At 39.6% G+C, this 16554-nt stretch overlaps 2 protein-coding genes across 6 annotated transcripts in view; both read right to left on the bottom strand.

Moving 5' to 3' along the window:
- Window positions 1–16554, bottom strand: part of rabgap1l (RAB GTPase activating protein 1-like) — a 120672-nt gene that overhangs the window by 62740 nt on the left and 41378 nt on the right. The window lies entirely within an intron of this gene.
- On the bottom strand, window positions 8305–16033 carry gpr52 (G protein-coupled receptor 52). Its single transcript, XM_023294391.3, has 2 exons — window positions 12771–16033; window positions 8305–10765 (listed from the first exon to the last, which is right to left on the bottom strand). Exon 1 carries the CDS (start codon window positions 13905–13907, stop codon window positions 12789–12791), a length of 1119 nt encoding a protein of 372 aa, XP_023150159.1. The 5' UTR covers window positions 13908–16033; the 3' UTR covers window positions 8305–10765; window positions 12771–12788.

Raw genomic sequence — 16554 nt, 5'->3', positions numbered from 1 at the left:
ATGATTTAAGGCCTGGATTTAGTTTGGTTTTCCCACCGTATGGCACATAACAAAAGCATAAGTAGTTCAAGGACCTTCAAGTTGAAAATCCATAGATTCATTCTGTTTTCATAGTTTCTGGTTCTGATAAATGAACGACCAAACGTGTAAAATAAATAAAAGCCCTGAGAAAATCTTCAGGACTGATTGGCTTAAACATTGACAATAGCATTTCTTATTACAATTACCAAAATTGCAAAAGACAAAAAATAAATACCATCACTGCCACAGCCACAAGCGTACATTTCACCACTACATTTATGTAAGGCAGCAAACTGAATAGCACACAATCTAGTAAAGACAGGCCACTTGTTGCCTAAAAATAAACAGCCAAACCATGGTAAAAAGAGAAAATGCTTTAGTTATTCACTATTTTTTTCTATCACACTATCAGTGTCACCTGTTGCTTTGAAGCAGCTGTGGTTCAGGCTGCCAATCTGACAATTACTGTCCAGATTATTCCTTGATCAGTGCTAGATGCCCAGACAAGATTGTTACTCAAAATAAACCATCTTGTTATTGATCACTGTGGTTTCAGTAACCATACTACATTGTTCTTTATTAAGATATTATAAAACACTGGTTTACTCACTGAACTAAGCCACTGGCTGAGAGAATCACTTACTGATTGACAGATTCTAACGAGACACTAATTGCACAACTCAGAAAAAAACCACACACAGCTACTTTCCTTTTTATTATTTGTTATTCTTTCATTCCTCTCCTCCCACACTGACAGGAGCACCAAGGCAAAATGCCACAGAGGAAGAACTAGCCATATCACCGATGGTCGGAGGTGAGCTGCTGGACTATCATTCATTACTAAATAACTGCCTAACACAGTCAGGCCTGGTGTGCATATAAGGGAAACACAGCCTCAGGACAGAAAGACAGAAAGTGAAAGATGGGAGTTAGGAGGAGGAATGAGATATGCTTAGGAGCCAAGGAGGTAATTTGACTGTCTTATGGTATTTAATTCAGCCAAAATGCCCTGAGAGAGAATTAGAGTAGCTGGCTGTACGTCTGCTGGCAGAGTTTCAGTATCTGAGGTCGGTAGGGAGGTTAACAATAAAAAACAGGTTTGTCCTCCACTGTCCATCAAGGTGTTTCTCTTTATGCTCTGTATATGAACGGCTACACAAAGTGTATTGGTGCAAATTATGCCAAATCAAAAAAGAATGGAAAGAAGAGATTTCTTTAAAAACCTTTATATATATTTTTAAACCGCAGTCAGAAAAGGGGACTGAAGCATTTCCAAAGCCAATAATCTCCTTGTTTCTTTCACAACAAAATGCTTTTCGAACAGGAGGAAGAATGTCTGCAGTTCTGTGTGTCAGCTGTGGTGAGCTCAGTTGTCTGACAGTGTTGATAGAAAAAAGAGAGGATGATCTATCATGGTCTGTGACAGGATAAGAGAAAAAAGATCACTGCTTCAATAGCTACATCAACTGCTTAATAACTGTACAGAGATTACTTCTATATTACAATAACAACAAGTGAAATGAATCAACGGGAACTACAATCACCACCTCACAGCCGGATGCCTCTGCCAACCAGTGAAGTTGCAGTTTGTATCCCAACACCTTTTGAATATATGTCCCCATTTCAGAATTTTATCCTATTAGATGTTTCTGTACATTTTTGTCATAATTACTGTATTAAAGGAATTCTCGAGCTTATTGCCAAAAACATGTTTTGTCACAGTGACCTTGGACCACACAAATCTGACTAGTTCATCTCCGAATTCAAGTTTGCAGCACATGTAAAGAAGTTCCTTCCCAGTGTTCATCATGCAACACATTTACAAGAACAGGACAGATTTGAGGTCACAGTCACCTTGACTTTCAACCACCAAAATCTAATCAGCTCAATATTTAGTCCAAGTGAACTTGTGACAAAATTGTAGAAATTTCAGTAAGATATTACACTCATGGGTATGGAATGGACTTACAGACCTATTTATGGACAAACAACCTGAAAACATAATGCCTCCAGGCTCAGCTGTCAGTTAATGCCAACCAAAAAACAGTAATAGTTTCTGAGAGACGTTTTTTGGTATCAGTGTGAATTACAATTTTACTTACTTCCTTTAATGTTTAAGGTTAACTTTTGTTGTGATTTACCTTTACAAATCTACTAACTAATCCAATATTACCATCTAGTTGTGTTCCTCTCATGGGAAAAATTATTATGTAGATGTCCCATAAAAACAATCCAATGTGCAGTGAAGGGTTTGTGCAAATTGTAAATGCCGTAATTTCACATGAACATATTGTAGCCAACATAAGTCTTCATCAAGGTAATTCGTCAACAGGATCTTTGACGCCTGTGTTGTGTGACACTAAAGAGCTTAATGGAAGGATGACTATCAATGTGTGAGGCCATTGGTCAAAAACAAGTTTAAAAACATGAACATACACTACAGTTCAAAAGTTTGGGATCACATAGAAATGTCCTTTTTTCTTTAAGAAAAGCATTTTTTTTCAATGAAGGTAACATTAAATTAATCAGAAATACAGTCTAGATCTGGTTAATGTGGTAAATGACTGTTCTAGCTGGAAACGGCTGGTTTTTAATGGAATATCTACAAAAGGGCACAGAGGAGCATTTCCAGCAACCATCACTCCTGTGTTCTAATTGTACCTTGTGTTTGCTAATCGTGTTGAAAAGCTAATTGATGATTTAAAAAAAACCCTTGTGAGCACATGAATAAAAGTGGAAAACATGAAATTGCCTGGGTGACCCCATATGTGTATGTATACATATGTTTTGTATATATATATACATATACAAAACATATGTACATTTACTGCTGTTCAAATATTCAGTGCTTCTGACCAAGAGATTAAAAAGGTGGAGGAGAGCAGCAGTGCATTAGATCCCAGCAGTTTATCAATCTGATTTAATGATCATTACAGCGGTTCAAGTAAATCAATAACTCGCTGCTCAGTTCAGCTTCTGATGTGGGTGCTGTCGTGCTATCATTAATTCTCAGTCAGCTTCCTGTCTTATGTGGTATTTATGCTTTTTCCTGTTAAATAAATGATGTATTTCTAAAAGAAAACGCTCTCTACGATTAGAATTGAAGCAACATAGCTCTCCTTTGTGCTAACTGTTAACTTTAGCACTGGCATCTCCTATAAAACACAACACAACTTAAAAAATTAACAAATAGCCCAAATTTACTATGTTGCAAGACAAATTGTACGTTTTTGTACTTTTGTGGAAGCTACTTTTGAAGAACAGGCACCATCTTTTCCACAGTAACAGTCCACGCTTACGTTTCTCCACATCATATTTCTCATTCAGATACATATTTTCTAGTTTTGTTTTGTTTTTTTTTACTTTACATGTTGATGATGCTCTTTAAATGCTTCTAGTGTGTGTCTGTCTCTGCTCACATCTGTTTGTGTGACTATAAAAGGGCTCTGGGGGCACCAACCTCAGTCACTGGCACAGGAGGCTGGCAGCTGGGTCCTGTTATACGGCATTCACCCACACACAGGTTTGTATTACTATATTTATGAGGCTCTGTATTATTTATGATGTAATGCATTCCCTAGCACACACCCCAAGGCATCACAGCAACATGGCTACATTTAACCTTTACCTTAATTTTAGTGCGAGTGAAAATCTGACATTTGCAGAAAAAAAAAAACAGTTCTTTAAAAACGTCCCCACTGTGCAAAAATATTCGTCACCCTCAAAGTGTAAAGGCAGAGTAATAATATAGAAGAAGCTCAGCATCTTGGAAGTGTTTATCTGTCACTTTTCGCTGCGCATGTGACAGAAATAAGTGTCACCAGTGAAAAAGGGGAGCTTGAAGGAGAATCGTAAACCCCAGTTGCTTTTCTACCTCTACATACCTAGTCAATAACTATGGATGCCTAGATTGTCTGTTTCAGAAAATTCCAAAAGTTTTTGGACACAGCCTCCAGAGTCCAATATCAAAAAGCATCAAACGTTCTTTAAAGTCGTTAGATTATGCTCTGATGGAGTATGCTGGTCCATTTTGACTGACTGTCTCAAAGCCCACAGTCTAACTGCAGAGTCACAGAGGGTCAAGTGGCAAAAACGACAGATAAATGTTACTGTTTAAATTTACAATAACCTGAATGACCACAGAAAATTCATACTGACCAAGCAGGCAGAACCAGTGCTGGCCAAATCAGTCAATGTGGTCCCGTCACAGGCCAAGCAAACCTGTATCGGTTTCTGCCTATACAAATGGTACAGTTCTCAAGGGTAAAGTGGGATTTCATAAAGTTCGTGTTACTCAAGACGAACAGACAGAATGATGTTGAATAAGAGTCTAAAAGAACAATAAGCAAAAAAGTACAGAATCAGTGTAGACGTTCAGAATCAGACTTTTTCACACTCAAAGTGGTGTGATGAGCGTTACTTGCAAGCAGAGGAACCTATGCGCACATTTGTGAGAGTCAAAGCACTTAGAAGAGATGGACGAGAAAGCTCTTAGTAAAGTGGCCACTGATGGATAGAAAGTCTACCCATGGCAATCATCAGGTCTAAAGGTGAAATGGAAGTACTGAACTTGAAAGCAGTTGATGAAGACTGCCAGTGATTCTACATTTTAGACATTTTCCAATGTTCCAATGCAGGAGTACTCTGCAGTTAGTGGGCAGATAAGTGTTCCGTTTACTGCTCTGGAGCGCTTTGACAAAATTCAGGTACTCTATAGGCATTGAACCAGCAACCATTTTGTCACCATGGCAATCAAAGTAAGTGATATTCACAAAATAAAAGACATCACTGTGATTATAATGTCAGACCTCTGCTGTATGCTCTGCTGAGTGGCTCTCACGGTGTTCTCATGAAGCTACAGGTACTCTCTGCAGCTTCCCCCTGTGCTTTCATGATCAGTAACTACACAAATACAGTTATACAGCGGTACAGCTAACTCACATAGCAGTTATATAGCATATGTTCTTATCAGTGATGTTTACTGAAACCTCGACACTTAATCACATTATGGACCACTGTATAGATATAGTGAAGCAAGAATACAGTTCGTTTTCCATTCTGAACAGCAGCGGTGAATGAATAGTTTACGAGTGTCGGAGGCATAGCTCAGACTGTGTATCTATTAACCAAATTAAGAAATTCTGATAATATTTATATATACAGCGACAACTGATTTTTTTTAACACTGAGAAAAAGCTTGTATTCAAAAGTAGCTACATTTTTCCCCCATTTTCTGCATATTTAAGAAGGTAGTGCAAAAAACAAAAAAAAAAAAACAGCAAAACAATACCAACAGTGTCAATTAGTCCAGCTTTTTGGTCCAGACTGAAGTATCCCAACAATGGATGGACTGCAATGAAATTTTGTATGGAAGGTAATGAATTCTGCTGACCGTGGTGATACACTGAACTTTTCTTTGGCACCATGATGAGGTTGACATTTTTGGTGAAATGTCTTGGAAACAATTGGATAAATTGAAATTTGTTACGCAGATTCATGGCCACAAGAGAATGAAACCGGTTTGGCCGTCTTAATGGATAAATACATGTTTACGGCAGTTTTGCTTTTTTCCCACTTCTACTTTGAAATTGCTTAGTTTAGCATCTGTCGAAAGCAGGTGATATTAACTCCAGGTTCTTTAGGACCCTCAGTAAAAAAACAGCTTTTGTCTGACTGGCAGGCTTTGTGGAAGTCTGTGCTTGTGTGAGTATACTGAATATACAATGATGGCAGCAAGTTCATATTATGCTCATTACCTGTGTGACATAACAGTGCAGTTAGTCTATCAATCACAAACCATATATAAAAATACCTTTCAGCGTATGCCTCTGTTAATAGATCATCCACGATTAGGAAATACCACAATAAACACAGCTAGAAAAACTGTTATTGTGCTATCGCCAAATGACTGCATTGTATCTCTGCACTGTTGGTTATTTGTAGATTGGAATACATTAAATGCCGAAATACTACTCAAGCAGACAATTTTGCAGGATGGTTTACATAAAGTTACCAAAAAGGCTATGGTTTGACTACGTGGGTGTTCTGTGCCTGGAGCAGATGACGTGAAAGTAGAAAAACCTGTTGGAAACCTAGTATTCAAAGCAGCCTAAAGTCTGAGCTTTTGTCCCACCAGTATAAGTTTTACATATATTTTCCTCGCTATTTGAGACTTGACAACATTTAATATGAGCATCCAACATTATAACCATATGTATATATAGAAATGAAAGAAAGTAAGGAAAAACATGTTGTAGCCTGTAACATTGCACATTAGATACTTTAAGGACACATGATTGGCTATGACTAGATGAACACCTGTCAGCTATCAGACCACAATCTGCAGGCGCTCATCTTTTCAAAGAATAACTGAGGCCATGCAAGATGTATGAGAGTGTGTTGGTGTGTGGGTGTACAAGTGTGTCCTCCTTATGCCATCAAAGGGTTTTGGTGGCTGCTGCGGGGCTTCGCCATTAGCACACAGAGACAGGAACTGATTTCTCCTCCAATTATGACTTCCCCACCTCAAAAGAGGGTCAGATGGTCCTTTCTCAATCAGGACGGAAAGAGGAGGAGGAGAGTGGCAGGATGGAAAGGGAAAGAGGAAGTGAGGCGAGTGCTGCCATTTGTGGAAATGAAAGGGAATTCCTGATATAGTGCTGGCGATGAATATTGAGAGGGACTTGACTGGGAAGCTGCTCACAGTTTGACTGAATTGTTAGTGTCAATGCAATGCTTTTTTGTTCAAAGAACAAATGTAGATTTTATTCCAAAACTGGGTTTCAAAGATAGGAAAAAAATTAAAAATGGTAAAATTGCTCTGAAAAAGTAGATACTGACATTAAAATAAAACACAGTGGACCAAAAAAAGCAAACAAAACTAAAATAAACAGCTTTTGTGATTTGGGTAACAGTACAATTGTTATTGGTGCAACGAACACTTTTCACAGTGGTATGGTTGAATAGTTTGAATAGTGGTATGCTTGAATAGTTTGCAGTACTACAATTTGCCAATTTCAGAATGGCTCTGTTAGATAGTAAATATCCATAGAGATTTTCTGGTAATGTATAAAGTTACTAAGTTCTGTAAAAACATAAATCGTATTTCAGCTGGCATAGAGATATATTGGGTACTTCAAATATAACTTGTATTATGTAAATAAAAATACCCTAAGAAATAACCTGATAATTCTCTCTGCAGCATAAAATTTTACCGATAGATCTCAACATTTTATAGATAAGCAAAATGACTCTTCTTCATTCCCATCCTCACTCCTTTCCCACCCGTTGTTCCCCATTGCTCATTCTCCTCCCACCTCTTTCCCTCCACCTTCTCGCTTTCAATCTTCTTCCAGAATCTTCCACCATCTCATCTTGCTCCTCTCTCTACTAAATTGTTGGGTGAAGACAAATCGAGACCAAGAACCAGAACCAAGAAAAGGATCAGGCTCTATAATGTGAATACTATTCACACCAAAAGAGGACAAGATAGTGTGTATTAACTTCCAGTATCAGTAAAGGTAAGGCTACTCTACTGCATAAATGTTACCTTGCAAATGTCACCTTATCAGCCATCTGCTGCCTGAGAGGAGACTTATGAGTCCAAAATCTGAAAATGACATCTTTACTTCACTTCCCTCTTGGTTGCTTGGCAATCACTTTCGTCATTTGTTCTAAGTGTTTGCTGCGGTTAGGGTTGGGATAGGAAACTGGAATGAATATACTGTATGACTAACTAGAAATGTGTATTATCATTCGGATGGAACAACCTTGAGTGGCAGAGTATTAGACAGCCGTATAATTATTATGGAAATTATGAGAATCATTTATATAGGCTTCATTCCATTCTTTCTCTCCAAAGAGGTGCCACAGGTCTCAAACAAGTGATCTGCTCATCAGATAGAAAACAGTACAAAAGATGTTTTCCCTATGTCTTGGTTGATACTATTCATGCATGCATGAATATCTTTCTTCAGTGAATGTTATACATTCATTGTATTTAATAACTTATACATCAGACCATCTTGCTCAATATCTACCCTTCAGGTTACCAATGTTTGGAGATTTAGGTGTTAGCTAATCACACGGATCCTTCATGTTGAGATTCAAAATGGCAGCCACAAAGTAACAAGCCCTCATCTGCATTCTCTTCATCGTCTGTTTAAATCGGCACCAAGTGAAGGAAAAATTAAAGTGACTGAGTTCAGCAGGTTATTAATGAAAGCTGGCTATCTGGTGTTTGTTGGTGCAGAAACACACATTTCACAAAAGCAACTAGACAGATTTAAATGTCTACTATTTTCACCTTTATTAGGTTGGCAGCAACAGCAAAACCATAGCCTTTGACAAAATTTCAAAATAAAAAAATAGATACTGTGTAATTTAACACACTCGCTTCCTATTCAAAACATCAGCAGCCTAGTTGATTTAACACAAATGAGTGCACAATATCTGTCAGAATTCATTAGATGTTGTTTTTTCTTTTTTTTTGGCTGTACAGCAGATTAAAAACAGAAACACACACATTATATACAGTATACTCACATACAGTATATTGTGTAAAGTTTTAAACATAACTTAATAATACATTTTATCCTGCAATTAAACTATTTTTTTTCTAAAAGAGCCTATTAATGCACTTGAAAGTAAGATGACAAGCTTTGATTTTCTACCACTTCAGTTTGGTCAGTGTACTAGAGACACATATAAACAATTCTCTTTTTTTGTTTTTTTAATATTCATTCAGTGACTCTTGGATTTTTGGAATCCTGTGCCAAGACACACATTTCACATCACCTGTTGTATATATTTTAAAAACAACCTACCCAAAGAATGAATATTGTGCAAATTCAGACCAAAAACTATTATCTTCACTATAATGGAGTATTTCAACTTTTTACGCTATTACAGAATTTGGATTTGTCCTGTCTTATATGTAGTCATTTGTCACCACATTGTTAAGATTATACAGCGCTAATTCAGATGCTATAATTTTTTATCTACTAACCCACTGCACTATGCTCCAAGGGAGTACAAAAAGACAGGCTATCAAAATGAAAAAATATATATGCTATTGTAGGTCTAGTATTTGACACACGGCTATGCTGTGGTTCCCTACTGTTATTCTTCATATATGCCAAGTCATATGGCTAAAGAAGGGAATTCACAAGACTTAGACAAATCTGCTGTCTCCTGTTATTCTACTGACGTCAGATAGTAGAACTATTACCCACTTGAAGGCAGAAGTCAGATCGACTGTGATAAATGAATGACTTGACCCATTTTTGGCTCAAGTGGAAATCCCTCTGACCTTATCACAAAGTCATGGAAAACTAAATCCACTGACACGGTACACGTGGATGTGCACAGTGTCACAGGGAATGTTTAAAAATGTTGGAAAATGTTTTAGAAAGTGCAGCATGTCTATGTAATGGTACGTACGTCTCAATATCTTTTTTTTCACTTTTCTTACAAAATACATCTTTAGGCACATATACAGAACAATCTGTACTGCATTAAAGCTGCAAAAAGCAATATTTCTCATACAAACACTGAATCAACAAACTCTTGATTATGTTTCAAGGTGATCAATGCTGATGGTCCCACTTAGAATAAAAACATATTTCTGCAGCTTTCCTCTGCTGCTGTTGTAACTTTCACTTTTGTGTCATTAACTTGCAATAACAAAAACAACACTGGCTCCTACAGTATGAACAATGGACAGCCACTCCCAGCACATTAATATTTCAAATTGACTATAGGCTGCCTGCCTCATGCAAAACTACAGAGAGCTGGTGAATCAAGTGGTTGGTAAAGAAGAGCATGTAGATAAACCAAAGGAGATCTGTTTTTTTTTTTTCTTTTTTTGGCAATGTTTGTTTACCAAATTGTGGCTTAAAAACAATATTACATTCATGAGGTGGCCAGAAAGACTCCACTACAATGCTCATGTCATTCTGGTTCTGCTGGAAATGTATATAGCAAATTGCTTGCCAACATTTAACAAGAATATAATGAGCAAAACCTCAGAGTCTTCCTGTTCTAGAGGTCAAAAATCACTTAATGCAGCTTTAAAATGAGGAATAACTTACACAGGGTACTGTTAAGCAGCATTGAATGGAACAACAGTTACAATATCAAGGGACTGGGTTTGCTGTGTCACTGGGTTTCTTGCATGGACAAATATACATTTACATGACAAGCAGGGCCTAAACCACAAATGATCAACACCACTACATGAGTAAAGAGGGAAATCAGTATAAGTCACTGGTTACAGACTGTGGCTGCGTTAATGTGAAATGAATTATCCTTTGACACCGATCTAATGATTGTGGAAATGTACACCGTCAAAGGTAAATTGACTGGAATAACTGTGCTGTAGCAAAGAGTGAGAATCGGCAGTCTGTAGATTGCTTTAACAACACACATCATTTCCACTTACATAGCAAATGCCCAAGATTAGGGAACAGTCGCCAAGCTGGGAGGGCACAATAAAACAACACAAGAACTATAATACTTGAACAGAAAAAAAAATAATTACCTATCTCAAATAAAAACCCCACAAACAACCCACTAAAATCTCTTTTTAAAAAACATACTTTGTCCTCCCCAGCACAGTTATCTCTTGCTTGGCTCAAATGTCATGAGAACAGCTCAGGAAACAGCTTCTAGAAGTTCAGAGGATTTCGGCCTGTAGTTTGAGGGCAGCAACTTTTCAAGTTTACTGTTTGCAGAATTAGTAGAGCTGCAAGCAGAGCAGAGAAATTAAAAGTATAGACTATTTTCTGAACAGCAGTTCAAAAAGGCAAGACAAGATAAGCTACTGATAGCCTTAAATGTTTGCACAACTCAGCATGTAATCGCAGATCTGTTAAATTCTAACCTCAACGCAACCTCCAGACAGATCAGATCGCATTAATCTGAGCCCCTGTACACTGCTGCTGGGAAATAAAATCCACTATCATCTTTAACACAGATAACTATGCCACCCAAATCACCAAAAAAAAAAAAAATGTGGTGACATCTTCAGGTCTACGCTGTAGATAGTCACTGCTATCATTTTTCATATCTGTTCATATTTGTGAGTGCGTTGAAAGCAACATCCACTAGTTGCATCTAAAAATAACAAAATCCTCTCAAATCAGTTTATGTGGAAAATTCTGTTTTGGGGGTAAAATGGTACAAATGAAATTCTCTTATGCATTATAGATCAAAACTTGAAATTTAAAATTAGATGACAGCATTGTGTTTAGCCAGTTTAGTTTTGTGTTCATAATCAAGTAATCATATCCCTCCATATACTATAAAAGAAAGATCTAATATTTATTTGCTGGCTAGAAATAACTATCATGAACAGTCATACAATAAACTGTGAGGAGAATATTGATAACACGGCCACATCAGGAATGTCATGCCAGTGGAGGGAATCCTGGTGCTGATGGGCTATTTTATAGGTGTAAAATGGTACCTTAGGGGAAAACACTGCGCTGAGTAATTATATGTTGAGAGCATCAGTTCACTGTCCTCAATATAGAGGCCCCAGTCAATCTAACCAGGCTAAGTCAAACCAATCCTTCATCTTCATTTGCAAATAAGATGTTTTTCACTTGGGGTGCACCAATAAGTTGGTGGCCAACAATATCTGGCTGATAATTAAATTGGTGAGCAATGGGAGCAGTATATTATCTTTTTCAGGTCACACTACTACAGTAAACCATGTGTTAATTGTGGAAATATGACTATGTATATTGTAGATAAAGAACTATGTTGAGACAAGCAAAAACTTGACTCGTTTTAAGGATTTTAACTCCATTTAATGTTCCAATACTCCATACAACCTTACGAAGTTATAAGTCCTTGGTCCACTGCTGTGATGTAGGAGTATGTTCTGTATAATCGTCTACACAGCATTATATTAAGTCTATTTTATAAGACTGCTGTGCAGATTAACATTAGAACCATGTTTAGCAGAACATCTGCACAAACAACCCCATTTAAATTTCAACCAGATGTCAGATCTGTAGTCAATCAAAAAAAACGTGGCAGAACACCTGACATCATGACTATGCATCTTTCTCCTATAAGAGAAGAGGAGCAGAAAATGACTACTGATTTTCCTCCTGGAAACAGTCAAGGCCATATACCGTCTTTTATATGTTTTTACCAGCATAATCGCTGTCATTGTCCCCGTGCGTATGTTTATATGGATAAAGAGTCTCAATGTCCATTAACAACCCTTTAACGGGCTTGTGAGCACAAATAAGTGTATATTGGATTATACTGTATCTGCTAATGACAGTTACAGAAATAACTGAGACATCTAATAAAAGATTAATCCAATTCACCACTACAAGTAAAATTTGAGAGACATGAAATAGCGTGGTCACATATGATGTCTTTGGAAATCTTTTGGAATTTACAGTATTTTAGTCCCACTTGGTCTGACCTGGCTGATGACATACAGTGACATGTAAAGGCAAAGAAAGCCTCTGTGGTACTGTAGAATAAAAGCCATCACACAGGGTCCATCTGTCATTAAATCTCCGTTTAGACACTGCACCCATCTCCTTGAAAAACTTGCAATGCAATAAACAGTTTATTGTGACCAAGCCATTGTCACTGGTGTCAGCTGATACGACAGAAACTGTTTTCCATTTGGTTAAGCATTGCCAATTTAACTGCAAATAAACTAGCTGCTATACTTATGAAGATTCATATTTCCCATTCATAGATTCCAGGAGTATCCTCACCCTGTAAAAGTCCTTCCTTCAGATGGAACAGGAGTTTGCTCTTTTTCTTGGTTTAGGCTCCCCAAAGTCCCGGTCATCTGCAGCACAATGGCTGAAAGAACAAATAGTCTGGGAGAGCCTGCGCATGCCCAGGCGAAACACACTGTTAGACAGGCTGTAGATGACACAGTTGCAGAAACTATTGCTGATGGCCAGCCAGGTGGTGATGAAGGAGAGGGCAGGACTATCCAGCACATGGGAGCTTTCGAGCAGAAAGTAGATTATGTAGGGCAGCCAAAGCATATAGAAAACACTAGTGATGCGGAAGAGCACCATCGCATAGCGTCGATCTGGTCCATGCCCTCCTTGATGCCCACCACCATTCCCCTCACCAGTCTCCATCTCCTGGCTGGGGAAACGTGCCCGCCGTTCACTGATCTCCCTGTTGTGTTGCTGGCAAATGCGAAAGATGTGGTAATAGGTAAAACAGACCACAAGGGCAGCAGGTGCATATAGCAAACACACCACAAAACCTGTAAAGAGGGCAGAGGTGGGCCAAGAGTGAGCACACCACTCAAAAATATCCCCATGATATCCTGGTTTACCCCATCCAAAGAAGGAGGGTAAGAAAACCAGGCTAGAGTAGACCCAGATGAGGGTGATGCAGCCTCGTAGCCGACATGGTGTCACCAGCTGGTTGTAGGATAGTGGTTTAGTTATAGCCAGGTAGCGGTCCACACTGATACAGGCCAAGCAGGCCATTGAAACGCTCTTCAAAACAGAAATGACGTAGCTGAAAACCTGGCATGTGATTGGCTCCTGGACACCTGCTGGATAGTGGAGCAAAGACAGGGTGGGCACAAGGCAACTAAGGCCCACCAGCAGGTCAGCGTAGGCCATGGTCTGGATGAAGTAGCTTGTGGTGTAGTGGTGTAGCAGAGGGGCACAGTGGAACACAAAGATCACCGTCAGGTTCCCGGCAATAATGAGCACTGTGAGAAGTACAATGACAGCAGTCTCCAGAACACAAGCCTCTACGCCTTCGTTCAGCCCCCAGCCCAAGGGACAGGAGTGGTTGGAGGCCCTTCTAGAAAAGAAGTCTCCATGGCTGCTGTTGGCAGTGAGCAACGTGTCCGTTGTCAGTTCAGACTGGTTCATTGTTCTGGGTGCTATCCAGGTGGGTCAGGTTTGTGGTGTGCCACCCATTAGGCAGCTGGCCTGAAACCGGAGAACTGCCTGTCTCCCTCCCGTTCTTCACCAGGCGTCTGCAGCCTCCCTCAGTTCACAAAGCTCAATACTCTCTCTAGCGCACTCATGCTCTCGTTCACCTTACTCTCACATAGCTGGGTCTCAATCAAATGAGCACTGACTGGAGGAAAATCAATAGCGCCTCTGGGAGGGTAGGACAGCCCGTTTAGCTCTCCTTTCCAATCTCGCATGGTTAGCGAAAGTAGTGGGTGGGTAACAGTCAGGAGCAGAGAAAAAAAAAGCTGTATTCCTTCAGTGAATCTGAAGCAGGGTAGCATTAATGCTGTGACCAGCATCTGTCCCAAAGCAGAGCTTCCCTGCTGCTTTGCCTCCCAGTCTGTAGCCTCTTTGCCTGATTCTAATGAGAGTTGCCACCAGGAGGCTGAGGGCATAAGCTGTCCTCACAAGGGCAGAGAGCACAGAAGATGTGAGGGAGGAAACCACATGGGGTTAAAGCATGAAGCAAAATACAATGTTCCCTTCACTTTAAAGCTCCTCAGAGGAGAATGACTAAGAAAGCAGCAAAAAGTCTCCTATTTCACACCTACAGAAGAGATTAAATGCACTGAGCGTGGTTACTTCTCCAAAATTCATTTTAGGCAGCCATTGTGTTGAATAAATTTTTCCTTTAAAAAACTTCTCAGTTTCTCCTGATGAATAATTTCATCCATCTCTGTGAATCAGCCATTTAATACAATCCAAAGTTTCACTGTGCCATGGGTGCTAGTGTGTTTACTGTGTAAAGGCAGGCTTCCCTTATTTTGGTGGTCCTCTGGTCAGTGTCTGGAGCCCCTGTATGCCCAGCTATTGTCTGAATCAAAACACAGACACAGGCTAGAACAACAGGGGGATCTCCGCAGGAGATAATGTCACAGCTCTCTCAGCACACATGGCGGTGGGGGAAAATGTGTTTACAAGGCATCCCTAGAGAGAATGAGGTAAAAACCATGTGCATCAAAATCATTTGGATGAGCTCTGCCAACAAAGTAATCTAAAGTTAAAATCCAAATGTGCAATCTTGCCTCTCAGAGTTCTGGACTGCAAGTTGCAGAAGACAAGCAAACATAAAAGTCCAATTGTGGATGAAAGCGTTGAATGTCAGATTTCCATGCAGGCATGTTAAAAGGACTCTCCAGAAGCAATGAGAGGCCAGCTGAATAACTCAGCGCTCCACTCAATTTCACTCCTCAGCAATCCCGTGGCACACTTGCAGAGAGGGGTTTGGGGATCAATCGGCAATCCACTTATTTATCCCATAAACTTGTTACTTGAATTTTCGATGTGACATTCTGAAGCCCCGTCAGTGCTTGGCAGGGCTTAGTACCTTCTTCTCAAGTGCTTAATGCAACCATAGATTTTCTAACTTCCTTAGTCCTTTCAAGTAAGCGTTCTATTTAGTTGTAGAGGTATGGGGTCTTATAGCCTCGCCTTTAACTCCTGTCTTAGTATGTCTGTCACCCTTAACAGAACACCGGCAGCGCAACAAAAGGGGAATCCACTCTAGCAGCGTAAAGAAAAGACCAAGTCCCATTCGGAGTCCCAGTTTGAAGCACTGTCCTTTGCAAATCTCCCCTTTTACATCCGATAAAGAGGACAGCCCACGTTTTTAATAAATAAATCCTTAGATCCTGGCATACAGAAAGAGATGAATGCAATGCATCTGTCCAAAACAGCAAGTAAAATGCAAGGGGAAAAAAAAGATGACTGCGCTGATGGAAATGAGTTAAATCTGCAGCGAGGGAAGCGAGGGGACGAAGAGTCCCTCAGCCCTGGTGCAGTGAGGAGAGATGCTGTGACTGGCTTACACTTCCCTCCCTCCCTCACCACACAATCTCTCTAGCTTGCACACTCAAGTCTCTCTCTCTGCACACACACAGTCACACAAACACAAACCCTGCCTCTTTCTCGCTCAGCTTCTCGCTCATCGCCCTGCCTCCTCCCCTCCCAGCTGCACCTGAGGCTGCCTGCCACATTATCCTGTCTCTCAGACTGGCTTTCTCCCAGAGGTAAATTTGGATACATTTCCTATTTACATATCACTTATCTCTCTCACAGTCTATTTTCTATTAACTAAAGCCCCCACCCCCTTCCCTCTTTCTCCCCTCCTCTTTTTCCTCCCCTGTTTGAGTTCCACATCTTCCTCTCACTTTCCCTTCTCCATATATTTACCTTGCCCAATGCTTAAAAAACAGTTCTACTGTGTTCATACTTTCTTGCCGCTTAAATTAACAAATGAACAAATGATCATTACTGAACAATGTCTGTGTGTTAAGGGTAACACAAATACTTTAATTATGCTCAGGGTTATGTTGGATGGCTAATCCTTGTAAAATGAATCCTCTAAATTATCCATCAAGGCTCCAGGTTCTTTTGGTGTCTTTATTTATTCTTATTTAACCAACAGCTTAGCACAGTTATGTCTGCCCCTTAGTTACAGTTGCGAAGCATTTTGGCCAGTTGGGAGCATCCTCTGGCCAGCAGATGATAAATGGGATCAAGTGACAGCAAACTGGCTAAGCAGAGGGGTGGATGGAAAGAAAGTGTCAAGCATCATGGC

Source organism: Amphiprion ocellaris, chromosome 2 (genome assembly GCF_022539595.1).
Source record: "Amphiprion ocellaris isolate individual 3 ecotype Okinawa chromosome 2, ASM2253959v1, whole genome shotgun sequence".
Classification (NCBI taxonomy): Eukaryota; Metazoa; Chordata; class Actinopteri; family Pomacentridae; genus Amphiprion; species Amphiprion ocellaris.
Note: the sequence above shows the minus strand (reverse complement) of the source record. Positions and strands in the feature narration are given on the sequence as shown.

Excerpts from the sequence above, each read along its gene's own strand:
- gpr52 (XM_023294391.3), bottom strand. The coding sequence starts at position 13,907 with ATGAACCAGTCTGAACTGACAACGGACACGTTGCTCACTGCCAACAGC.